Source organism: Hippichthys cyanospilos, chromosome 1, assembly GCF_059441005.1.
Source record: "Hippichthys cyanospilos isolate Australia breed blue-spotted pipefish chromosome 1, RoL_Hcya_1.0, whole genome shotgun sequence".
In the NCBI taxonomy this organism is placed as follows: Eukaryota; Metazoa; Chordata; class Actinopteri; order Syngnathiformes; family Syngnathidae; genus Hippichthys; species Hippichthys cyanospilos.
Genome location: NC_142369.1, coordinates 4352976 through 4380430, shown reverse-complemented (window position 1 = coordinate 4380430; position 27455 = coordinate 4352976). Strand labels below are relative to the sequence as shown.

Genomic DNA, 27455 nt, shown 5'->3' with positions numbered 1-27455 from the left:
ATGTTCGAAAATGAAAGAAACATGAACGATGATGACTAATGCACCCACTGAAAAAACATATTTTTCAGCCGAGTACCAATAAAAACATATTTGGATTTAAAAAAAAAGTGTATTTTATTTAGAAACAAGAAGATTTCTCGCTCATCTGTGAGAAAATTGCGTCAAGTCACCATAATTTAGCAATGATGCTTCATGTTCCATTTAATTTGCTCTTAATTTGAAAAGAAAATTGTACAGTTCCAGTCAGATCATGGAATTAGTAGTTTTGATACTCATAGAAACCCTGTTAAAATCTCATGGAGCCCTGAAATGCTTTCAGGTACCACAAAGGGCACTGGGACCCACATTTGAGAACAACTGATCTTGATGACAGTATAAAGTCGTGTTGTAGTCAAGACCACAGCAACCGGGATCAAGACATCATCCACACGAGAGAACGTCAAGAAAAAAAACAAGCTCAAGGCTTTTGGAGGTTGAAAAAAGATCAAGACCGTATAGATCAGAGAAATAAAAACAAACTAACAATCAAAAAATATTTTATTTTCATTTGTAGTAGTAGTTGACCAGTCTCCAAAAAAATCCCATTGTCCGAGACTGAGACAAGATCAAGTAAAAATGCCTTTAATTCCAAGATGAGACTTAGTCCCTTAAACAGTCGTCTTGAGACTGTTAGAGACCCAGACCGATCTTGAGAACTATAACACTAGTATTAAGAACAGGTGTTTGAACACAAACGGTGCAGCAACACATGCAGACAGCTAAATGCTCATAAGAATACTTTATTAATTTTCTGTGAAGAATTGCAGTTTACTAAATTACTCACAGCAGTTGTAAAATGTTTATTTGTGCTTGAATAATGTTTGAGAGTGCCCCCCAGTGGCCAGATCACACACACTACTTTTTAGTGCGAAGGTTAAAGCAGCAGTCAGGAATAATTGTTATTTTGCTTGTGGTGAATTCAAGTCAGAAACGGCGCATTGGCTCAGCGACACGAAAGCGGCAGATTGCACATGCTAAACACGATCACGATCATTTTGTGTCACCGCTTGCAAACGCCGGGTGAATTATTTAAGGCTTTACTTCCCTTTCCACTTGCTTCTCAAAACAAGCACTTTAGCTTGTTGTTGCACGACAACAATATCCAAGTGACTCCTTTTAGCGCTCGTTTTTTTGTCAAGTACTCTAAAGAGGCAGCAAAACTGAAAAGGACATCACTACATTGTTTATACTACATGAGTGGATCCGCCTTCTTTTTGCGTCCCCCTTTACCAGCTGTCTGTCTTGTGCTTTAGTCCAACTATTTTTGGCAGCTGCATTGTAAAGTACCCCACCCCATAAGAGCTTTGAATTCTGTCCTTGTTGGATCTTATGGTCCTCTCTGCCATTGCATCATGGCACACAGGACTAAAATATTCATCAAATGGAAATGGATATTGCATTGCTTGTGTTTGTTGAAAAAAAATGTGTATCATTGACTTAATACAGTGATTCTTCACTTATATTTTGCAAAAGCCCCTCCTTCAAAGACAAAACATTTCCCGCGCTCCCACGTGCTATGCCGACCCTGAATAAGATATATATATATATATATATATATATATATAAATGTGAATGTACTTAAAACTGTTTCCTTTTTAATATTGAGAAAAGGAAAAAGCAACTTTACTGACAACTTATTTAATTAATTTAATAACTAATTTATTTAATTATTGAAAACTTTTCCACTCTAGTTTGAAAACAATATGAAAAACGCATCATTCAAAAGATGTCAGATTGTTGCTCTGACACAAAATAGCCTGTGTTAGTCAAAAATAAATAAATAAATAGTGCACAGCTGAGGACACGGTGGCCCATTTCTTTAGATCAGGGGTGTGGAAAAACCTCCTGGGAAGAGACAAGAGGAAAATTATGTGTGTGAGAAAGTGTGTAGAGGACGGCGTGCGGGGGGGGGGGGGGTCATGCTGTGTTAAACTGTACAATAAAGACACACACGCACACCACACTCACACACTTTCTCCCCTGGTCAATTTGGCTTCCCAACACTTCCCCTCAGCAAAGCCACATGTGCAGTCAGGTATAAACACAGAAAGGCAGGAAGACGTAATTGGGCCGGACCAGTACCGAGGCCTCCACCATCCTCCCAACGGGAAAAAAAAAAGTTGTAAAACTTCTAACTCTGACAACAATGAACACAGCTTTGCCCCTTGGGACCTAATATTGAGAATGTCAATGCAGAAAGAAGAGCAAAGTCATCCTACTTCAACTGTGGAAGCGCAGCTCAATGCAAAAATCATTCAAATCAGGTTTACATTTTGTGGAGTGTCTCAGAGCAAAACACCTTGCTCAATTGACAGCACTAATATATATATATATATATATATATTATATATATATATATATATATATATATATATTATACATATACACACACACACACACTGTATATACTATGTGTATATATATATATATATATATATATATATATATATATATATATATATATATATATATATATATATATATATATATATAAGTTACATTCATATATACAGCACATAAAACATTTTAAATAAATAATTCCAATCTTCATGATGTTGAGGGTTGAAATATGATTCACAAATCCAGATTTCTTTCAATAATGCCCTTTTGACTGTTATACATGCAGCTCTTCTTCCCTGACCTCCGTCCTCATCCCTGCCATCAAATCACAAACTACTCGTCTGTTTTTCCTTAGAGTCAGCATCCTTGTTCTTTCCACTTCCTCCGCCTTCCTTCCTTTCACTTTTACTCTCTTCAAGACGAAGCCTTCATGTCGAGGGGGAAAAAAAAGAAAGAAGCAAAATCGCTGAAAATTGGCTGGCAGGAACCCCGGCGGTGGTCTTTTCCCATCCTCCACGTCCAACAGCTTAAATGCGACAGTCAGAAAATACTGTAAATCCGATTTTATATGAAGCAAATTACCAGTCACACCACTGTCGGTACCCCGTCTTTAATATGTCTCCTCTCAAGTGGCGGACACATGTAACCTGCAGGAAGGAGATGAGAGGAAAATTCCCAAATGATGGACAAGGGTCTGCTAGTCAAGGTGAGAAGCAGAGGACGTCCCCCTCCGCTTCTTGGGCGCCAGCTGTTCTCATTACTGGCCATGACATATATAAGGAGGTTCAAATGATTTTCCAGTCCGTATTTTTATAACTTTTACGAATTAATTAGTGCTGTGTTAGGGATGAATGATTCCTTCCAAGGAATACATTTTTAAGTGATTATACGCCAACGGATCGATGAAGTTATGCGGTCCTCCCTCAGTTCTGACCAATCAGCAACTAGTGTCAAGTGGTACTGATGATTCGAAAGATTGGGAGATTTGGAATATAGAACATTTCACTATTACTGCCCTTATTGCTCTCATTGTTTTTTTCTGTTTTTGTTTAATCGCCTACTTTATTATTTGCTCGATTGTGGGATGTAGCCTGCTCTGTGAAGTGAACACAATAAGAATGTCAGTGTGTAGTATTACTATGCATATGACAATAAAACTCTTGAATCTTTTGAACAATTCTTTTTAATGAACTGATTCTAATGTTCAGTTCACTTAGAGGGCGGATCCAGGATGGTTCGTTTTTAACAAACAAGTTAACTTATTAACTGTTGAATATTACCATATTTTCCGCACTATAAGGCGCACCTAAAAGCCTTAATTTCATTAAAAAGCTGATGGTGTGCCTTATAATCAGATGCGCCCTATATATGGATCAATATTGAGATTGGGGTTTCGCAGATGGGGAATGAAGTGATAAAGTAAGCTTTACCTGTTTCTTTGTGTGTCAATATAAATTAAATATCAATTTAAAAGTAAGAGCTTGACTTAGTTTTTCACCCAAGTCCATCTCCATGGGCTATCTGAAATTCTCGACGGCCCTCTTGACATCGCTAGATGTCTGGTGCGGCATATTTTCTTTTAAATGTGTCTATGTGAGCTTGCTACATTGACATGGACTCACTCACGACGTAGCGTGACCCGGCACATAGCAACGAGCAGGTAGTGTGCATGTCTTATTGATACAGGGAAATACATTCGTCCTCTCAAAATTGGTCAATAAACGTCTGCGACTTCCAAGTGAAGTTCCTCACATTTTCCAATCAAAGAGTAATACGTTTTTTTTTTTCCGCCTAATGCTTATTGACTTTTCACAGAGGTCTTACACTGAATCCATTTCCCGGCAGAATGCGCGGGAGGCCTCATGGTAAATGATTTTGTCTCTCCTTGTTTTTCAGGCCATCCCCTCCGGTGTCGTTGCAAGTGAGTGATGACAGGTCGCGCGGTTTTGTAACCATGTGCGTGTCGGCTAACAGGTGCAACTTGAGGAGAAGCTTCAGCAAACACCTGACTGCTTTACTGCAGGAAAAAAAAAATTACAGGGAAACAAGCCTGGGCAGGCAAGCGCGACGAGGGTGGCTGACGGCTGTGTCTCTAAAGCACCCCCTACTGACGACTCCAGGAAGTGCAGAAGGGTCGGTGACGAGCGATGGCCAAGATACCCTCTGTGGTTTGCCGAGAAGGAAATGATGAGATCGGCGTGACGGCTCGTCAGAATAAAAAGCTGGGCAGACAGATGCGCGTACGATCCCCGCGTGCATGCCCCGTGAATAATGCGACGTCTCAAATGAGTGCCTTGTCACACAAAGTAGCACAGCTGACGGCACCCTCGGGTGGGGGGGTGATGAATCTCTGCTTATATTTGCTAGTCAAATGCCCAGTTGGAAAACGACGATTAATTGTTTTTTCTGGGTGGGGGTGGGGAAGTGGGAGGGTTCTCCCAAAGATTCAGGAAAGCTCAGGAAATAGACAGAGAATTGAAATTCAGACTGTACTATATATATATATATATATATATATATATATATATATATATATATATATATATATATATATATACACACACACACACACACATACCATATTTTCCACACTATAAGGCGCACCGGATTATAAGGCGCACCCTCAATTAATGACATATTTTAAGACTTTTTCAACCACAACAGAGTAATACTCAAAGTAATAACAATAATAACTCAAACAATAACTCTAAACTCTCAATAGCATAACAACTCAATGTCAATATGAGCAACCTTGTTCAACTGTAAACACACAAAAGAAACAGGTAAAGCTTACTTTATCAGTTCATTGCCCATCTACGAATCCCAATCTCAATATTGATCCATATATAAGGTGCACCTGATTATAGGGTGCACCATCAGCGTTTTTAAAAAAAATAGGCTTTTAGGTGCGTCTTATAGTGCGGAAAATACAGTGTGCGTGTGTGTGTATGTATATATATATATATATATATATATATATATATATATATATATATATATATATGAAGATACACACACACACACACACACACACCGTAATTCCCCAAATATAAAACGCACCCTTAATCTGGGGGTCAAATTCTGGTATTTTCTATGTTACCATGTAACATAGCAACTTCAGAACTAAAAAATGTTGAGTTGTTGTTATCTGCAACAGACACTTGATGCTAACAGCTAACTGACATCATGCTTCTCTAGCTCTTAATTATTGTATTTAAGATAATGGCTGATTTAAAAATGCACATCAGTTCATCAAACTCGGCTTGACTGGTTGACAGATCAATCGTCCTCGTTTGGTGTCGAATTAAAAAAAAAAAAAGAATAAAATTGTTTTAGTTACCGTTTATAGGATGCAACCATACTTTAGGCCTTAATTTGGGAGAAAAAAAGTTTCCATTAGCATTACACCATCTGTGTGTGCGCATAGTAGCCTTCTGAGGGCCCTGGTGTTTCAGAGCCATACAGAGGACTGAGATGACTGAGGCATTGTTGACTGAACTTTGTGTCTCGAGATATGTGCCCGTGGCGTCACACACAGCGGTCTCCGCAAGGACTGCATGACCCAGGCCGCTAGGGTACGGGGGCGGTCGATCTCTGTTTTGAGGTCACCTTTGTTGGTCACTGTTGAACGAAGATATTTGAAGGTGGAGACAGAATGGACAGGGGTGCCATTAAATATGAAAGGTGGTGGGTCAGGTCCATCGCCAACATGCATTACTTCAGTCTTGGTTGACAATGTCAAAGGCAGCCTTGGGGTCAACAGAAGCAATATATAGGTGCCGGTCCTTTCTGAATTCTCGAGCCTTTTTTCGGAGAGCAGAGATGTGGTCGGTGGTGGAGCAGTTGAGCATGAATCCGGCTTGTTGTTGGTGACGTCCGTTTTTGGTGATTCTATGATATTGGTAGCTGCTAGCTAATGTTAGACCCACCTGCTAGCTTCCACAGTTATGCCAAGTCATCAGATTATTTTTTTTTTTTGGTCATATTTCTGCAACACCAGATGCTTTATCCAGAACAAGGTCGCGCCATTAAGGTGATTAAGGACAATAAAAATACATTTGCATTGACTGGTGTAGAGAGATTTGAGTCAAACAATCCGTAACAGTTGGCAGCTTTGTAGACGGTAGTCTGAAGAAACGCGAGTGAGAGAGACAAGAGAGAGAGCAAAGTCCTTATTCAGGCCTTTTCTGCTCACCCGTCACATCAAGGCTCCAAATCAATCCTGCAAATTGGTTTGTTCCCCGACAAGGTTACAACATGACGGAGGGATGCGGGGTAGGGGGGGTATGGCGCAAACAAGGAGAGGCGGAATGTGGCGTGGAGGGGGAAGTGTGGGAGCTGCAAGAGGAGGAAGAAATTTAGGGGGGGGGGGGTCTTCGACGGTTGTCCCACTGCTGACATATTGTTCAATACAAGCGTGTAAATGTGTGTTTGTGTACTGAAGGCCGAAAGCGGGGTCACTGTACCATCCAGCAGAACGGACGGGGAAGGTGTGGTGTTGAGCTCATAGTTGTTTGTTAGAGGTAAAGCACGTATAAATAATGGCATCCCGGCATCAGGATCTCGCTCCAGTAACCCTGTCATGATGAAACGTGGGCTCCGTTTCTTCACGTTCCCGTACCCCAAATGTGTTATTCCTCACCTATCACCTTTGCGTGTGTGTCTTCCAGGAACACTTCACGCCAGAGTGCAAGTTCAAAGAGTGCGTGTTTGAGAACTACTACGTCACCTACTCGTCCATCCTGTACAGACAGACGCAGTCGGGACGGGCCTGGTACATCGGCATCAACCGGGACGGACAGGTCATGAAGGGGAACCGTGTCAAGAAGACGAAGGGCGCCGCACATTTTCTACCCAAACTCATTGAAGGTACGTACATCAGCAGGAGAAAGTGTCCCACGTTGATTCTGCGGAGTGTTGTGCATTTGGTATTAGGTCCGTCACTGGGGACAAATACCGGATTCCACATACTGCGTTGCCTCGCCACTCCGCCCACTGCATGCGTCTCCGCCGCATCAGAGGAAGGTCATAGTGCACTTGTGCGGGGACTACCAATTCACAAGATTAAAAAAAATAATGAATAAATGTTTTTTTAACTTCCGGAAACAAACCGAGCTAAGTTGGATAAATACATCTACATCTCTATCACCTACAAATGGAGTTTCAGCGCTAAATAAATAAGACTATCACTTTAAGTCAGGCGACTCCAAACTCGGTCCTCGAGGGCCGTTGCCCTGCATGTTTTCTATGTTTCTTTTCCCGACACACCTGATTCAAATAATCAGCTCATCAGCAAGCTCAGCAGAAGCCTGATGATGATCCTGATCATTTGAATCAGGTGTGTCAGGGAAAGAAACCTGGAAAATATGAAGGGCAGCGACCCTCGAGGACCGAATTTGGAGAACCCTGCAGTCTAGGTCATTTGTTATTCTAAATCCAAGAAATCTTTGCCCTGGTTATAGAGAACTTTGCTGAGACTCACTAGGCTAAAAAAATACAGATTTTACAAAAGAAATCCATCTCCTTGCTGCAGTGATTTGGGTATCAAGGTTATACAATTTTATGGAGAAACTGTAAATGAGGCCCCATAACAGATAATTTTTTGTTGTTGTTGCTCCCCGTACCCAGTGGCCATGTACAGGGAGCCGTCCCTGCACGACGTCGCAGAGCAGAGTCCACCTAGGAAAACGCCCAAGACCTCCAGTGACTCACCAAACCGCCAGAACGGCAAGAAAGACCCTCAAAGCAAAACCAAAACCTCCTTGTCCTAGCGTTGTGAGAAAATGGCGGCAGGGGGGGATGGACCCCTGGAGGACGCCTGAACAGGGTTGGACAATGAAGATAACATCTTCCACGTCTACCTTCACGTCCTGACTTCTGTGTGACTACAATTTGGGAAGCAATAATTCCAACAAGAGGTGTGGCCTTCTTGCCATAGGCGCTGTCTTCTTTTTTTTTTTTTTTTTTTCTCCAAGCAGCCGAGCAAAAAGTCTTCCTGGCATTTATCATAACGGGTGCAATAGTGGAATGCGGTTTTGATTTGATTGCCTCCATCAATGTCTTCCATGCATGTCAGCAATTTTTGCGTGTGTGATCTTCCATTTAGCATTGGTGTGATTTGATTTGTTTGTCACTTGTACTCAATCTTTCACTCTTTGTTTGTAATGTTGAAAAAAACACACGCTGACACACACATGAGATTAATACCCTTGGAATGGTGGCCATTAATCCAAGAATTATGTGCAAATACAATTGTACCAATTATTATTAGGGATGCCCAGATTTCAATCAGATGATCAATAGACCTGTGAAACTAGATCTAGCAAACTAGACCTGGATCACTAGACCTAGACAGCTAGACCTGGAACATTAAACCTGGAACACTAGACCAGAGGAATTAGACACGGAAAGTGATACACTACTCCTGAAAAAATAGACCTTGAACACTTGACCTTGAGTCCAAGACCTGAAACACTGACATAGAATCCTTGACCTAGAAATTAGAGCTGGAACACTAGACCTAGAGTCACAAATCTAGTGAACTAGACATGGAACACTAAAACCGAAACACTACACCTGAAAATCTAAACCCAGAACACTTGATCTGGAGGATAAGACCTGGAACACTAAAACTAGGATACTAGCCCTTAAGTACTAGACCTGGAACTCTAGACCTGGAGTAACAAACATAAAGATCTAAACCTGAAACACTAGACTAGGAGGACTAAACGTGGAAAAGTAGACCTGGAAAACTAGACTGAGGGAACTAGACCTGGAACACTAAACCTGATAAACTACACCTGGAAAACTAGACCTGTAACATTAGACTTAGATAACTAGATCTGGAACACTAGGCTTGAAATAGTTGACCTGGAAAACCAGACCTGGATCACCAGACCTAGATATTAGACCTGGATCACTAGACCCGGAACACTAAACCTGGAACACTAGACCTAAGTGAGTAGACGTGGAACACTAAACCTGATTCACTATGCCAGAAAAACAAGATTGAGACAACAAGACCTGGAATACTAGACCTACTGTAGATCCTAGCCCTAGGAATTAGGAACATTAAAATTAGAGTAAAAGACTTAATGAACTAGACCTGGAACTTGAGGAACTAGACATGGAACACTAAAACTGAAACACTATACTAGAAAAACTAGACCTGGAACACTTGATCAAGACAGCAAGACCTGGATCACTAAACCTAGATTATTATTCCTTAAGTACTATACCTAGATACTAAACCTAGAGAACCTGGACCACTAAACCTGGAAAATTGCTCATGGAAAACTTGACCTGGACTAAACCGCAGGAACTAGACCTGGAACACTAAACCTGATAAACTACACTGAAAACTAGACCTGTAACAATAGACTTGGAACACTAAACCTAGAGAACTAGACCTGGAACACTACACCTACAAAATTAGACCTTGAACACTAGACCAGAAACTAGACTAGCGAACACTTGACCTGAAACACTTCCTGTTTCTGAAAAACCTAGCCGAGGAAAACTAGACCGAAAACTAGGAACATAAGACCTGGAACACTAGACTGCAAACATTAGATTTAAATCCCCAGAAAAGAAAAAAAAGACTATTTGGATGCACCTTTTTTCCTCCTCAGTATATTGTTGAGGTATCAAATCGGGACTCGGCATATCCTCAAAATCAGGTGACTTGGACTCGTACCCAGAGGCAAAATTTGGTGATCGGGACATCCCAAATATATACCTTTCTCTTTGTACAAGCAAATATCGTCTGCCTTGGAAGTGCAAGTGGACTGCCTTTAAAGTAGACGGTAAAGTTGCAATTAAATTAACCCATTTCATATTTCTATAATTGTTACATTTGTTCCAAGCCGGTAATTGTTAAAACACCACTTTCACACCCGGCAGAAGCTCTTAAGACCTTAATTAAATCGCTAAATAGACCTTCAGGTTGCCATGTTTGACCAATCATCCCCTATGGATCACTAAGTCCATTAAATGTTTGACTATTCTTCACCAAGTAATTACACAAATGTTTAATTAAACGCCGCCGCTGCTCGAAGAGAATTAAGACTGCGGGCGGACGCTGTATGGGTGGAGCTGCGGAACATTTAACTGTGAAACAGAACACAAAAAAAATCTTTAGTAACTACTTCGCTCTAAGGGCTGGGACATTTCAATGTTGCAATATTTTTCTTTTCTTTTTTTTTTTTTTTTTTGGGGGGGGGGGGGGGTGTTCAGGGGGATATCCAGAGGGCTGATGGCAATGGAGTATGGAGCATGCTTGGATTTTAGGCTTCCAAAGTGACAGGATGAGCTGGAATGGCTTTGGAAGGTTGCATTGCTGACATTGCCGTTAAATTGATTTTTTGTAGCCAAAATAAAAAATAAAAAAAAAAAGAATAAAGTGGTGCCTTAGGATACAAGTGACTTGAATTACGACTAGGCTTACTCAGACACAGATTACTCAGATACTGACGCCCTCTTTATTTTCGTCGCAAAATGCTTTGCGCTGGTTTGGGGGTGCTTGGCTGAAAAAAATAACTGACAAGGGGTACGTCACTGAAAAAAAGAGAGTACTACTGAGCAAAACATTAAAAAAAAAAAAAAAAACTATGACATGCATTTAAAACAAGAACACAGCCTGGCCATGAGTCTGCTCACTTAAAGGGACAGTGTGTGGAATTTAGCACGTCTAGTGGTGAAACAAAAATACCTTCATTTTAAAAATCCACTATAAATCCCTCTCCAAGAAAATGTTTTAACATATCAACGTACATTATTTTTTAATCAAATCACAGGTCTCGTAATTGCTAATTATGTCAGATGAGTTGAGCCACATCTAACAGGAGGCGGACATATTCATCCGCCATTTTGTGCTTTTGTGAAAGAGAAGAACTTCACAAAGGTGGTGTAGTATTACTGGGCTTGGCACATTGTGGTCTTTCTGAGACACCACTGAGCGCATGCAAAAAAAAAAAAAAATTGCAGCATTTGCTTAGTTCTCCACTAGATGGCACTAAATTCTACACACTGTACCTTTAAGGCTAATGCTAACATGCTTAAACATCCTTAAAGAACAGACAGTCATACTGTATTCTCTCTGAATCCTACTTGAGTTCTAGTCAGGACACGCCCTGCTGCAAAATGATTGGCTCCCGCATCCACGCAGGAGAGTCAAGTGTAAAGTTGGACTTTATTGCGCCCCCGGGTGGATTAATGGCTGTTGCATTCATTACAATGGGGGGGAGATCATTTCAGATTTCACAGACGTAATTAAACTTGTATCTCAAGGCACCTCTGTATAATTATACGGCACACAAGGTTTGCATAGCTACCTTTATGGATTGGTTTGAAAGCGTCGGAAATATGGACTTGGGGGTAAATGCTCGAATTTACAAGTACTGTATTCTCTTCCCTGGGGAGTCACTCTCTCCAGTCAGGTCCAGAGCGCGGTTGTGGGTCATCCCAGGCTGAAAGAGGGAGGCTTCCACATCCCCTACATTTAACCTGGATTTGCTATATCAGGATTCCTTATGTGGTGTGGGTGTGTGTAGGGGGGTGTCGAGGTACATAATGTGTGTGTGTGCGCGTGTGTGTGTGTGTGTGTGTGTGAGAGAGAGAGAGAGTCAGTGGAGGAAGAATCAATGAGTGTAGTCAGTGGACAGAAAAAAAGCAATAAACACCATTAACAAGGTGCAGCCACCATCAGGTCTGAGATGGGGGGAACGGGGTGGGGAGTGGGGTTCATATTGATATTGCAAGCTCACGTGCATAGACTGATTTGTATGTGCCCTTGTGTGTGTGTGCGTGTTACTTTGCGGTGGAGTCCCTTCGCCACATCTGCAATGCAGCAGAAAACACACCAAAAAAAAAAAAGAGTTAGTGGGGGGCGAGGGAGGGGAAGCTCTGACAAGAGTGACACTGTCCTTTTTCTTCTTCTACTTCCAGTCCACGAAAACAGCTATATTAGAATGATTGTGATCATTCTTGTTCAAATAGGAACTCAATATCCTCCGGAGAACCGGCTTATTCATTTGTGTCCACTGTTGTGTCCAGTTTGTCTCTGCAAAGATCATTGTCCCACCCAAAAACATGAGTCACCAATGGAAAAGCCAGGGGGTCCTCTAATGAGGACACAAGGACTTAGCAAGGTTGCTCCAACGAGTCCAGTGGTATAGACCAAATACAAATGTCCTCCACAGTGGACACAAAAAAACAAGGCTGTCTCTTAGGAGGATACAAAATGAAACAAAACAATTTTGATGGGCCGGATTGTCCGACAAACTGCATTGCATTGTCCCTCAGTCCATAACTTTACATGGAGTGACCTTTTCATGCAGACGCTTATCCGGATTTTTCCATGCATGCACATACACGGTATGATGCAAAAAATCCCTGTTTCCGATTGGGCGCTTGTTAAAAAATTGTTTCACGTCCTCCACGGCGTCTCGGCCTCTCCCCTCCAGCGGGAACAGGCGCAGAACAACCGACCGACCTCGGTCACGGGTCTCGAACCGCACACCTTCTCTCACATGCCGTCCACCTTCAGAAAGTCTCGCTTCCATCCGTAAAATAATTTATTTTTGCCGCTTCTCTTTATAGAGGGAGAGATTTGTCTCATAATGACTCACACAAACGCGTAGAAGGTTTTTTCGCGGTTTTCAGATCATCAAATATATTTGAGATTTTCACATGATTTGCAGATGAAAAACACGTTCATGATTTTCTGGAAAATCACGGGTATATTTGTGTGAATTATTTGACAGCAAATCTCTCCCCGCCATATTTTATACGCCATGGACACTTGTGGTGAGGGGTTCTTCCAGAAAATCAGTCTTCCAAATTGGATTTGCTTGAGTCTTCCAGCTATCAAAGCTACAACGACACTATTTTTGTATCCAAAGGGGCAAGAAAATATATCCAATATCTCTGTGTATCCCCATGTGAGAGCCACACACAGTTGGGTGCGCTGAGGATTTCCAAAGTCACCAAGACCAGAACGACACGCTTGCATGCGCCAAATCATTTACTGGACACAAAGGAACTTTGCCCTCTATTTACTCTTGAAGCTCTCCGTGGCCTCCCTCAACCTGTCGCTAACCCTTCAAATCTTCACCCTGCATTTGCAATATGATATGCATTTATTTCTATATTAACTTACACAAACTCAAGAATATAACTGAATAAAACAAACTGATATATTTGTATGATTGTAAAACTGGCTGTTTGAGTGATTTTTTTTCATGCAACAAAACAGCAGAATTTGGATTTATAAAAAGACAGGCGTGAACGTGAGTATAAGACTTTATACACAAAATCAAAGGAAAAAAATAGCTATGAAAAATTACACTTGAAATACTAAAACTGGAACACTAGACCCAACTAGACCTGAAAAACTCGACCTGGACAACTGGAGATGGAACAGTAGTCTTGGAACACTACACCTGGAAAACTACAGTTGTAGTTCCCTAGGTTTAATGTTCTGGGTCAACACTATACACTTTTGAACCCTTGACCTGAAAAACTAGACTTAGAACATTAGTCCTGGAAAACAGAACTCGGGATAAAAGATCAAGAACACTACACCTAGAGGACTAGACTGGGAGTACTAGACCTAGACACGAGACAAAACTGGACCAGGAACACTAATCCTGGACGACTAAACATGGTGAACTCTAAACCTAGAGTACCAGACCTGGAACTATAAAGCTGTAATGGTACACCTGAAACATTAGACCAGGAACACTACACCTGGAACACCTTACCAGGTAAACAGAACCTGGAAAACTAGACCTGGAACATTACACCTGGAAAACTGAATTTGGAACACCAGACCTGGAAAACTAGCTCTGGAACACTACACTGGTAGCGCTAGATCAAGACACTAGACGAGGAAAACTGGAAGGGGACCACAAGACCGGGAACACTAATCCTGCAACGCTAAACATTGAAAACTAATGATTGTAAAACTGGTTGACGGAGTGTTTTATTTTTATCTTTTCATTTAGGTAGAAGTGAATTGATCACATAAGGAGCAGAATTTTGATTGAGAAGCAGGCAGGACATGGAAGTGAAGGAGCATAAGTCTTTATACATAAAATCAAAGAAAAGGTGGACCTGAAAAAACACATCTGAAATACTAGACCTGAAACACTAAAACACAATTACACATAAAATACTTGACGTGGGCCACTAGACATGAAAGACTAAAGCGGGATCAATTGACCTGAAAAACTAGACCAGCAACACAAGACCGGGAAGACTAATCCTGGAACACTAAACATGGAAAACTACTGCAGACCTAGAAAACTAGACAAGGAACATTCAACCTGGAACAGGACACCTGAAATACTGACCGGGAACACTATACCTGGAAAACTGTAGACACTAGGAAACTTTAAACCAGGAAAACGAGACCAGGAACACTAGCCCTGGAACACGATGTATTAAAACTAGACCTGGAACCCAGACCTAGAAAACTAGACCAGGAAAACTTGACCTGCAAGTAAACTAGGAGGACAGTTTTAGGTTCTGATGTATTCTGAGCAACAAACTGAAATATTGTGTGGCAAAACAAAGGTGAAAGAAATGGACATAATCTTGGAATAAACCAGTTCCCCCCGGTCACGACAATAAATAAAGGACCTTATATGACAAAGGTGATAAATAAACAACTATTTTGACAAACATGACAAATACATAATTCTAGGAAGTGCAAGGCAACAAATACACAACAAGACCAAATGAATTTTAGATTCAATTCGTCGGGGGTAAAAAAAAAAAAAAAAAAGAAGGTAATAAGTCGGAGGACTTCTTAATCGAATTAAGTGTGTCTCGCGCCGTTCGATTGATTTTCCACTGATAACGTCAACACTTGTTGCTGATGCGTATGATCCCGAGAAAACAATCCCATTTAACTCCACCGATAAAACGCCGGTGATCTATTGTTGACGCGCTCCTCGCCGCTTGACGGTTAACACTTTTGCTTCTATGCTAATTAAATTGGCCGTGGACCAAATGGCGACGGGAGCGGATCATAAATGATGCTGGCATGTTGTTGCTCGTCGCTAAGCGCCACGTTTCTCATTTGTTTTACTGTCTGTCGGCTTGGAGATGAAAGACCTAGCGGTGTCCCCGCACAAGGTCCGAAACCTGCCTCAAATATCTTGTGGGACAGTTTCCTCAAAGAGGAGATAGAGGGACCAAATGAGCAAGACATACAGGCTGTTATGGGCTGGGAAAGACACACACGCACACACACCCTGGCCTCCGCCTTGTCCGCCGTAATTGGAGCAGTCAGCAGTTGGCCTGTCCGGCCTGAGTGACAGACAACAACAGTCCCACTCGGACTAAAGTCACACCAAAGATCTCCACGGGACTTTCGCGAGGCAAAAAAAAAAGACCAAAGAAAGGCGACAGACTAGCAGAAATTAACATCTGCTTTGATTCGGAGTTTTGATGGGTTTTTTTTCACTATGAAAAGCCCACATCTCTTCCTGCTGGTGTGTTGCGTATGCAGCCTGAGTTCACTGGGAGGTAAGCTAAAGTAGTGACTTCATGTATACAGTATGTGTGTGTTTGTGCATACAGTATGTGTGTATGCAGTGTATAAATACAATACATACATATATGGTACGAATATGTATATACTGTTCACGTAGACTGCATGTGTTTGTGTAAACTGTATGGATCGATGCATACATAAAAATATACGATAGATAGATAGATAGATAGATAGATAGATAGATATAGATAGATATAGATTAGATAGATAGATAGATAGATAGATAGATAGATAGATAGATAGATAGATAGATAGATAGATAGATAGATAGATAGATAGATAGATAGATAGATAGATAGATAGATAGATAGATAGATAGATAGAACGGGAAAATATGCTATGTTTTTAGCATTTAGCCTACAAATACATTCAGACGTATTTTCATGTATGTTCGAGAATATTTACAAGTGCATTCTAAATTATTGAAATACTTTGATAGAATTTCCCTTATGCCACAGGTATTAAAGTGTGCAGACTCTGTGGGAAAAGATCCTGTTTTTAGCATTTAGCCTACATATACGTTCAAACGTATTCCTTAGTATATTCAAATGCGGAATATATGCACCTATTAGCAATCATCTTTTCATGGTATAGCACTTAATTAAACAAACATTTTCAGTCATAGAAATTTGAGTTACTTACTCACTGGTTGGATCCAGACCAGTTGTTGGCACCGTTAGGTTACTCTGATCTAGAACCACCAGAACTGCAGAACCGGCTGAGGTCCAGGTTCAGTGGTAGCACGGTCTCATCAAGTAAGTGGTCGTACCCAAAACATCATGGAATTCCTGGAATACAGCGTGGAAGTTAGTTATTGCAGTCAAATGATGACTTGACAAATACTCGCATTCAGGTTAAACTGGCGAGGCATTCACTGATCACTCACAATGTGGGAAATCTGAACACACTTAGCACGCAACTAATATATAACTTATGGATACGAACGCAAGAAAAAAAATGAATAGTTTAGGCAGTTGAGATTTATTGCTTTGCTATAGTTTTTAAATTGTTGGCAAAGTGTTGGTGCGTCTTATCCACAGTAATAAAGAAAATACCAGAATTTGACGCCAAAATTAAGGGTGCGTTTTATACTCGGGTGCTTCTTATAGTTGGGGAATTGCGGTGGTACAAAGTCATAAACCAAGGCATAATTGTGGTTTAATTTCTTTAACAAACTATACAATTTCTTCCTCAGCAAAGCAGTATTCGCGGTAGTCGTGGTCCAGACAGGTCTCGATAAGAAGTCTCGATAAGAAATCGCAAGTCCTCCCTGACCGAGAAAAAAAAGCCTCCGATTCAGAGGAGACCCTTCAAAAAGTGGTCTTGAGATCGATCTGGACATGACAACACAACTAGTGGGTGTTATTTTTGCATACAATTGAGTAATCTAAAGTTTTGAAAAAGGCTTGCTCTCTTCCACGATATAATGGTCATTGGTTGACCAAACGTGTCATTTTTGGGGTCCCCTGAAAAGTGACTTTAGTGATACAATGACAGCGCCCGACGCCAGCGATGCACCGTATGGCGGTGTGAAATGTATAACCGCTTTGCTTGAATTGTTCAGGGGCAGATGATGCAGAGCAGGCACTCACGAAGCAGGTCTTCGCTAACTATAACCTCAAGGTCCGGCCCTCACGGACCCCCGCGGAGCGGGTGGTGGTCCGAGTGGGCATGACCCTCTCCTCCTTTGTTGGAATGGTGAGTCAGAACGAACCGTGCGAAGAACCGTGACATTGGATGGCATTTCGTTTCTGGTAAATGGCAAATTAAGTTCCGCCGGTTCCAGTAAGCGTCCCCCGGCTCGGTAGCCGTCCCAGCTGTCCGCCTCACATTCCTCGCTGCGTTTTAAATAGCCAGTCGGAACGCACGCATGAATACTCAAGTCTTGCGCACACCAATGCCGTGCGCAAGACATTACACTCGGCCAGATCTGCTCGTGGTGTTAAACGATGGGAGAGCTGAGAAAACAGCATCAAAAGTTCAAGCAATCTTAAATGATTCTAAGAACAATTGAGAGAAACCTTTTTAAAGGCAAAGTCAACCCAAATGATGTATTTACAAAAATATGTTCTACGCACGCTCGCATGGGCTGATAAAGGGGTTGATGTTTTACCTTGGAGTTAAAAAGACAAGATTTCAATAACTGCTAATACAGTGGACCCCCGGGTTACAGCGTCCCTGGCTTAGGTTTTTTTCACGTTACGATGTGGAATACGGAGTTATTCAGATATTCATCTTGGGGAACATATTATTAGGAAATACATTTTGTTTAGGTTGACTTCCTAACATGTTCTTTATAATAATAAAACATATGTGCCACCAAGTCTAGACAGAGTATTCTGATGGATATTACGTTGTAGAATATGAATTAAGCAGCAAAATTCACCATATTTATCCATTTCAGGTAATTTTGCTACTTTCTATCGGCTGAAAATGTCGGGGCTCATGTAAAGACCACAAAGCTCACCTGCGCAACTGTGAATACATTTTCAGTGGACAGCGAGTGGCAAAATGGCCGCCTCCCGGGATGAATAAACAAGAGTGGATTCTGCTCATTAATTCATATTACATAAAAGCAAAATGAATCCTAATACTCTTTAGATTAAGGAGGTTGCATAGAACATATCGTAAAAAAAAAAAAAAAATGAGGTTGACGTTCCCTTTAAATTCACACTTAATTTTTTTCTAATATTTCATTCTTTTAAATGCAAATTAAAATGCTGGTCACGACTGGATGAACTAAAATTAGCATTTACAAACCTGATTGATTTTACTCTAGTATTGAATATTTATGACTATTTGCATTTTATGCATTTTACTTTACAATTTTCTGCTTTACTTGTTTTATGAACTTATTTTACTTAAACAACCTGTACATTGACATTTAGTAACATCAGTATGACACAGAAAAAGAAAACAGATTAAGACATAATGATGATACGATATTTTTAAAACCTTTCAGAAGCAAGCAATACATTAACATTTATTTTCTTTTTCATTTTCTTCAGAACATGAAAAATGAAGAAATGAGTACTATCGTTGTCATGAATTTGGTAAGTTCGAATCGTGCCTTCCATCTGGACTAGGGGTCTGCAACCTGTGGCTCCGGAGCCGCATGCAGCTCTTTCATCCTTAGGTTGCGTCTCTCCATGATTTGGGAAAATAAATAATGCTTGGTTCAAATAGACTACTTGGTAACAAGCGAAACATTTGAATTGCAGTCAATGACGTTTGAGTGACTGGGTGATAGGGCGACATCTATAGGTGGGGTTTGGTGCCACGGGACACGAAATGTGACGGGATACAGCCAATCAGTTTAGGGAAGATAAAAACAAAAAAATGAAAACATAGAGCGGCCTTCCAGATTAAAAGCGCACATTTTCAGAGTAAGATATAATTGAACATTAAAAACTAAAGCGCTTGAAGAATTCTTAACATAAAATCAATGTCATCTTAATGCCCCTGAGTGTGTGCAAGGATGGACTCAAACATTGTTTCAGTCTGCTAGTTCTTTTCTTCAAACCAAGAAGGTAACGACAGAGAACGTAAACAGGAAATACAGCGTGGCCTTCCAGATTAAAAGCAGATATTTCACAATAAGATAATGCAGTATAACAATACAAACTGGAGCGATTGAAGAATTCATTACACTGTATAAATCTCATCTTAATGCCCGTCTGTGAATACGGCTAGCTAAATTCAGACATTGGTTCGTATGCTTGCTTCTTTTAATGAAAATAATGTGGTATAAGCTTGGTTAACAAAAGCTGCTAACAGCCAATTGCTGCCACCCTCCCATTCGACCAAACAATAATAATTATCGCAAGAATGTTTTCATATATATATATATATATATATATATATATATGTATATATATATATATATATATATATATATATATATATATATATTGGGGGCTCCCAGTGCTGTTTTATTCATGGAAATTGGGTTAAAATGGGTCTTTAAAACAGGAGTGGCGAGATTACAACTTGTCATGGGATCCCAAAGAGCACGAGGGGATTGAGGTCTTACGTATCCCAGCTTCAAAAGTTTGGCTGCCGGACATTTATCTGATCAACAAGTAAGAGTAACGCTGTGCATCTCTCATGGCAGACATTTAGTGCTGTGGCGCTTCTTCACCATCTTATTTTTGACCCGCAGCAACGACGGCGTGTTTGACGTGGCGCTGCATGTTCACGTGCAAGTGCACAGTAACGGCAGGGTAACCTGGACCCCACCGGCACTTTATCTGAGCTCCTGTGGCGTTACGGTAAGGATAAGCTTCTTAACCATCAGCCCGCTTTTCTCCTTTTACATGCCTCACTTTTTTTTGTCCCCCGACCAGGTGACATATTTCCCCTTCGACTGGCAAAACTGCAGCATGCAATTCCGCTCCTACACGTACGATTCCACCGAGATTGAGCTGCAGTACGCCCTGGACGCAAACGGCGAGGAGATACGGGAGATACAACTTGACGAGGCCTTCAGCGGTGAGGCAACGAATCACACGTCTCTCTCACGGCATCTTGATTGAGAGACGAAGAATTACCATTTCTAATTTCTAAAAATTCAAATCAAATTTATTTATACAGCCCTTAATCTTCAGAGTCTCAATGAATCACAGAGAACATCTCAAATTCACAATGACATCCCCTGAACCAAGCTCCCGAGTAGAGACTGACAATTTTTGAGGAATCCCGTGGAAACGGGATAAAAAGTTGACAGAAGCAGTGGGGAGAGATTTTGCAGTGGGAAGAAAAAAAAAACCTCAGACTGATGCACAGCCATTTGTCCGTAGTTTTCTTTCCATAAGCGTGCACGCATACCAAATTGTTCCCATATTATCGGGGTTGACTTATACCAGCATAATTCAAAACAGATCATTTTTCCATATCTTCGACACAAATTTACAACCGTGACACCCTCTACTTTGGATATTGTTATCTGCCACAAATTGCAAAAGATGAACTAAAAGCAAGCCATGCTTCTTACTTTTGACTTTGAAATACAGCCATCAAAATAGCTAAGATCTCAGAAGAAATTAAATCATCACTGAGCCAAAGGAAATGTTACGTATGCTTATTTTGGTTTGTGTCAACTGTTGCGTTCATCACAAAGCATCCCACCAAAACACGAGACAATGGAAAGGTCTGGGGAGGTCCTTAAAAGCCATTTGATTTGTATTTCTTAAGAGCACTTTTGTTCAGCTGCGGTTACTCATTCCTGAAGTGCTCCATAAATCAAATTTTGGTTGAGTTGAAATAGCATACTGACCGTACGTCCTCAGAGAGTGGCGAGTGGCACATTAGACACAAGCCATGCAGGAAGAACATCAACAAAGATCTGTACGAGGACATGAGCTTCTATCTGATCATCGAGAGGAAGCCGCTCTACTACGTGCTGAACATCATCATCCCGTGCATCTTCATCACCATCATCGCCATCTTCAACTTCTACCTACCGCCTGATGCAGGTACGGTCTGAAGTTATTTAACGATTCCAAACAACGTGCCATGGTGAATTTACTGAGAGTTTTGGACCGACACCTTACACCGGGAGTCCTCAATCCTGGTCTCCTGGATGTTTTGAATGTTTCCCGGCTGCAGCACACCTGGTTCAAATGATCAGACAATCGGCAAGGTCTGCAGAAGCTGGATAACCATTTTGATCATTTGAATCAGGTATCCTGGAGCCAGGAGACATATAAAACATCTGAGACATCAGCTTTCCAAAATCAGGATTGAAAAGCCCTGCCTTCCGCCAACTTTGCTCACCAGGTGAAAAGATGGGACTTTCCATCAACGTTTTGCTCACCCTTACCGTCTTCCTGCTGCTGTTGGCAAATAAAATTCCTGAGACCTCGCTGGGAGTTCCCATCATCGTCAAGTACATCATGTTCACCATGATCCTGGTCACCTGCTCCGTCATTCTGAGCGTGGTCGTGCTCAACTTGCACCATCGCTCGCCCAACACCCACATGATGCCCATGTGGGTGCGCAAGGTGAGATCATGAGAAGCCGTCTGAGCCACGGGGAGAAAGCCATTTCAATATTAGTCCTTAAAGGTCAGAAAGCGAAAATTAAAAAGTTGTCGTTGATTACAAAGTCATTACATATTGAAGCAGTAGAATCACAAAAAAACTAGGGCATGGAACAAATCTGATAACTGCATAACTCAAAACAGACATTTTTTTCTCCACATTAATCCATGAAGTTGAATGCAAATAAGTAATACAATGTCATTTACAAGGCTTAGAATTATTATATATACACATAATTCGATAAAGTATCCTCAGATAAAGCGGTAGCTAATGGATGGATGGCTCGCTATAGTACTGTATGCATCCATTTGAGAGTGTTTGCACAGAACATCTAAAAAATGCACTTTCGTCAATTTCCTCTTTGTCGTCGACAAGATTGCGTGGCTCATTTTTATCAACGGGCTTTGACATATTATGAAAAGGAAAAGACGGCTTGACTAGTATCCTTCGTCGCTCGGGTAAAGAAAGATTGGGATAATATCCCAAATAAGATGATCAGCAAATCATTTCTGAAGACCTCCATTTTAAACAAACTGGAAAGTCCAACGATGACTAAGAGAGGAAGAGTAAAGACGATGTTTCAACGAATGAGGAGGAGGAAGGTCCGGGAGTTAAATGGGCGGAGCTATTTGGCGTGTCAGATAGCGATGATGACTTTTAGGGCTTTTCGACAAATGAATATTCAGCTGTGTCAAAAACTAAAGCATTGAAACCAAATCATTTTATTGTTGCAACATTAGTTTCAGCATTTGCGTCAATGCATACATTGCCTACATTGCCCACCCATAACTGCAACAGTATGTTTTTCGATGTATGATGCAGAAACGGCCTCTAAAAGTACCGTAGTTTTGTCATTTTAATAACACACACTATGTGTTGTAATTAGACTATGATCTATGTAACAATAAAAGTCAAAGGTAGACTTATAATCGTGTTTTTGTAAATATTCACATAAAGTATGTGTGGCGTAGCCTGTTTTCTAGTTATTATAACATAACTTCCGGTAGCCCTATTGGTGGATCACCTGTGATATCGCCAGCTTCGTAAACACCCGAAATTCATCATTCAAACAATTTTTAGCCAACTTCCTCGTAGTAACGTGTGAGTATTGCAAAACACTAACAATGAAAATACTCATTTGAACAGATCCTATGAAATCTTGGCTCCCTGATTTTAAAAGTCGAGATTTTTCACATCCAACGTCCTACAAAAGTGTCTTTGCTAATCAAACCCTTTTTCCACTATTGCGATGATATTCGTCCTTTAATGAGAAGATCCGTTAAAGCGTCAATCAAGGTCACCTTGGGAGTCAACTGCCGAGGAGATGGATCACGTTACCCAGCACGCTTGTTCTCATGGGTTCTTTCCCTCCCGGCAAATTTGGCATTTTGACGAATGTTTCCAGCCTTAACAGGCGAAAGCAGGCCAATTAAATCTCATTTGGCCCATAAATCCAGCTACAAATGAACGTTAACCCTCCTCCATTCCCATAGATCTTCATCCACATACTGCCGCAATACCTCTGCATGTTGCGCCCCAAAGCGGAGGTGCCCCTGGCCCTCAAAATGCTGCCGGTCCAGCGGGAGAAAAAAGTGTTTGCCATCAACAAAGCCGCGGACGAGTACTTCATCCGCAAGCCGGATTCCTCCATCTTGTTCCCGAAACCCAACAGGTGCGGCCACACCCATTAGCGATGAGGTCACCGGCATTTCTGCATACCTCTTCATTATTATTGAAAAAAAAAGCATTATAATGAGTGTGAAGGGCAAAAGGTCGGCCCGGTAAGGGTCTGGAAGAGCAATTTGATGAGGCGGCAGTATGTCCCACACACACACACAAAAACTTAATTGGATTTAGTGCATGTCTTGGCACCAGCCAGTTTTAGTTGAATTAGACTAATGAATTGTAATTTACTCCTCGCCGAGGTGCTACTTTGAGCACCGATGGGGGAGAAGCCCGTAGACTAAAGAAAACTTGCGAGGCCTACAAGTCCCTTGTTCTCATGCTTTTCCCTTATCTCTGTCTCCCCAACGGAGGAGCCCCCTCACACCCTCGCCTCGCAGAGGTCACAGCCTCTTTGCCAGGACCACCACTGCATTGTAAACTCATCTAGTGGTTGAAGGGAATACCAAGCAGGTGGGTCTGGGATGCAGAGCCACACTGTCCTCTGGTGGACACTCACCAAAAAGGAACAACAGAAAAAGTCCAAGCAAGATTCTCAGCAAGAACTGTTTCACTATAACTACAGCTTAGGAAATGAATAATTTAATTATTAGCAAATAATTGCCGTTTTCCGGTGGAAGACTTGTATGTCCAAATATGGTTCTTGCCATAGAGGTGATATTCCATGTCCTGCGATCTAGCTTCTGTAGCAGGGGATCCGAAAGCCGATTTCCCCCACTTTGGCTGCCACCGAGCTCTCCATGCGCCTGAACCTTTTCGCCCTTCCCGCAGGTGGTGAGCCCATAGGAAGGGCGGGATGTTGCCTTTTCAGGCTGCGCTGGGTCAGATGCCATGGGTGCAGACCCAGCCACGGGATGCTCGCCTTGGAGCTCCACCTCAAGGCCTGACTCCAGGGGGGGCCAGGATGACCCGCATTTGGGCAAAGGAAAACAAGGTGGCTTGGGCATCTGGTTAGGACACCTTCCAGGTGAGGTTTTCCAACCATGCCCCACTGGGGGAAGACCCCCGGACACAACCCAGGGATTTGCTGGAGAGACTATATCTCTTGGCTGTCTTGGGAATGCCTGGGGAGGCTCCCTGGAGAAGTTGGACCAAGTGGCTGGGGAGAAGAACGTCCAGACTTCACTGCTAAGGCTCATACTCGCAATCCGACTTTGGATTGGTCTGGGTGGCAAGTTAGTTGCTCTACCTTGAGATAGGTGACGATCTTTGTTGGTTGGTTGGCTGGTAGTTTGGTTGGTTAGATAGATAGACGGAAAGACAGATGGACTGACGAAAAGATGGCTGTTGATGTGCCACAAAAACATTGGAGAAAGAGAGAAGCAGTGATGGGGAACTAAAAAAAACTAGCGTTTTTTTGGACTTTCCGTAAAGTTGTCATTTTGTCAGCCCGGAAGTGACGAAATAGACCCAACTGATTACATACATAGATTTCTGTGTGTACGTTTTGTCATCTTAATGCATCCTGAAGCTCACTGTCAGTTATATTTATAAGCAGATTTCAAGCAGAGGGCAAATCATCCGACCTAAGGAAATTCATTGATGGGCCTAGCAGCTACCTTTCACTGCCCCCCGAACTGCAGTCGGCCATTGAGGCCATCACGTACATCGCTGAAGCGCTGCAGGCCGAGAAGGACTACGAAGCTGTAAGACTTGCACCATTGACAAAATTGAATGTCGTTCCGTACCCAACGGAGCTTTTAACGTTGTCTCTCTGATTCTCCCAGCTGAAGGAGGACTGGCAGTACGTGGCCATGGTGGTGGACCGAATGTTCCTCGTGCTATTCGTCATCTTCACCGCCGTTGGCACCTTGGCTATTTTTATTAAGGCCAGCCTCAATCGGGCACCCACTGACCCTTTCTAACTTGGACAAAAAAAGTCAATAAACATCGGGGTTTGTTTTTTCTACTAACTTGTGTGGGATTGTTGAGAAAGTTGAGGTAGGTCGGAAAATGTTGCGTATGAGTGAACATCTTGACTCTTCACAGACAAGCGTGCAGGCTTAGAACGTCAGCAAACATGAAAAGTCCAAGCCCACGCGTCAAACCCAGAACCTCAGAACTGTGGGGCGGACGTGCCAACCTCTAGTTAAAATCAGTGCTAAAAATATTCACGCATGTTCATCTGTGCCGGCGTGTGGATCCGGCGTGGCATAAATTTTTCGACGTGGTGTCAACAAATAAACACGAGGCACAGCAGATGCCATAATGACCCAGCTGTATGCCTTTCATTTCCATGTGTCACAGTGTGCCGCAGTGTGTCACATGCTTTATGGATATTCCTGTGCCTAAACTAATCCTCTTTGTATTTAAAGCACTTATGTGTGTTTGTACAGGGAGGCTATTCTTATGTTGCAGCTGTGAATAGCTTGAGGAATTCCCACTATATAGGCGACCTTTTGGTATGTTGTTTTTTTTTTTTTCTAGTTGTCTTTGCGACTCCGTGCTCTGGATATCAACACATACACGCCTACAAATGTGCTTGTTGTTGCTTTTTTTGTCATTTATTTCAATAAAGATCAGAGATGACTTCATTCAAGGGCTTCAAATGTTTGAGTAGGTCTGTTAAAATGAATTACCGTATTTTCCACACTATAAGGCGCACCTAAAAGCCTTAATTTTTTTTAAAAAGCTGATGGTGCGCCTTATAATCAGGTGCGCCGTATACATGGATGAACAAGATTGGTCATATTGGCATTGAGTCATTATGCTATTGAGAGTTTAGGGTTATTATTTGTGTTATTATTGTTATTACTTTGAGTATTACTATATTGTGATTGAAAACATTTTAAAATATGTCATTAATAGAGCGTGCGCCTTATAATCCGGTGCGCCTTATATATGGAAAAAGTTTCAGGGTATGTCATTAATTCAGGGTGCGCCTTATAATCCGGTGCTTTATATATGGAAAGGGTTTTAGAATATGTCATTAATTGAGTGTGCGACTTATAATCCGGTGCGCCTTATAGTGCATAAAATATGGTAATTTACCCGGAAATTCTATCGCAATAAACGATTGTATCTCTTTTTATGTATAGATTTTTCTTATGTAAAAAAGGTACCTTGACTCAACACGTTTGAGTCGGCATGGTGTGATATCCAAGTGAGCTAATTGGGACTGTCCGAAAGACGTTTGCAAATGTAGCCACTGCGTTCTTGTCAGATTTCGCTCGAGGGTTCAAATATTTGTCCGATTAATGTCTGTACTATTCTTGACATAAATAAATTTTGAACGTGTTAAAAGTTTCCTTGCGACAAAACTCACCATTAAAAGAGTTAGTGATCGTGAACAAACCCTGGTGAACACCTGACCTGGTACGTGCATTTGCTACCTTTGGCAACACCCGCAAACTTTCATCCCTCAGTGGGATTGGGGTTTAATTAAAAGTAGGGATGTCAAAGTTGAAGATGAATTGCGATCAAATATTTACAGTCACAGTAAAAGGGTTATGGTTTTTAAATGTGTTAATCGCATTTTTCAGTTCCAACTTTGAGTGCTTAAAGGATGAAAAACAAAGGACAATCACACCTTGAAATGGACACAGATTGGCTGTCATTGTGTTTGTGTAACCTGATAGGCTCCAGTTATAGGTGGGAGGGTAAGTGAGTAGAAGGAAGACATGAAAATGGAAGAGCATGTTAAAGTTGTGGGTCCGACGAATGATAAGTTTGACTTAAAAAAAAAAAGCCACAATGACACTTTTGACAGAGGTAGTGTGAAATGAATTTTTAGTGAGGAGCTAGGTTAATATACAAGCAGCTCAAATTTAACCTGTCACATCAATGCAAAG

At 41.5% G+C, this 27455-nt stretch overlaps 3 protein-coding genes across 6 annotated transcripts in view; 2 read left to right on the top strand and 1 right to left on the bottom strand.

Annotated features, from left to right (window-relative positions):
* Nucleotides 1-10553, top strand: part of fgf11a (fibroblast growth factor 11a) — a 45256-nt gene extending 34703 nt beyond the window's left edge. The window contains exons 4-5 of the mRNA XM_088407572.1: nt 7050-7248; nt 8008-10553. Of these exons, the coding sequence (XP_088263698.1) occupies nt 7050-7248; nt 8008-8150 (342 nt within the window). The 3' untranslated portion in view covers nt 8151-10553. The remainder of the gene's footprint in view (nt 1-7049; nt 7249-8007) is intronic.
* Nucleotides 1-27455, bottom strand: part of nlgn2a (neuroligin 2a) — a 201680-nt gene that overhangs the window by 156246 nt on the left and 17979 nt on the right. For all 3 annotated transcript variants that reach the window (XM_088407472.1, XM_088407499.1, XM_088407490.1), the window contains one exon: nt 16583-16728. The gene's annotated coding sequence lies outside the window, so the exon portion shown is untranslated. The remainder of the gene's footprint in view (nt 1-16582; nt 16729-27455) is intronic.
* On the top strand, nt 15694-26198 carry chrnb1 (cholinergic receptor, nicotinic, beta 1 (muscle)). Of its 2 annotated transcripts, none has more exons than XM_088407548.1 (11): nt 15694-15912; nt 17505-17638; nt 18949-18993; nt 19913-20022; nt 20103-20211; nt 20287-20431; nt 21229-21414; nt 21719-21942; nt 23475-23653; nt 25163-25310; nt 25392-26198. In XM_088407548.1, exons 1-11 carry the CDS (start codon nt 15852-15854, stop codon nt 25527-25529), a joined length of 1479 nt encoding a protein of 492 aa, XP_088263674.1. In that variant the 5' UTR covers nt 15694-15851; the 3' UTR covers nt 25530-26198. The 2 variants fall into 2 exon arrangements, with proteins under 2 accessions (XP_088263674.1, XP_088263683.1); XM_088407557.1 differs by lacking the exon at nt 25392-26198 and adding an exon at nt 24045-24117 and having other exon boundaries at nt 25163-25298.

Coding starts and splice junctions, on each gene's coding strand:
- chrnb1 (XM_088407548.1), top strand. CDS start 15,852: ATGAAAAGCCCACATCTCTTCCTGCTGGTGTGTTGCGTATGCAGCCTG. Junction 21,415..21,718: donor CTACCTACCGCCTGATGCAG/GTACGGTCTGAA, acceptor TTTGCTCACCAG/GTGAAAAGATGGGACTTTCC. Junction 23,654..25,162: donor TTGTTCCCGAAACCCAACAG/GTGCGGCCACAC, acceptor ATTTATAAGCAG/ATTTCAAGCAGAGGGCAAAT.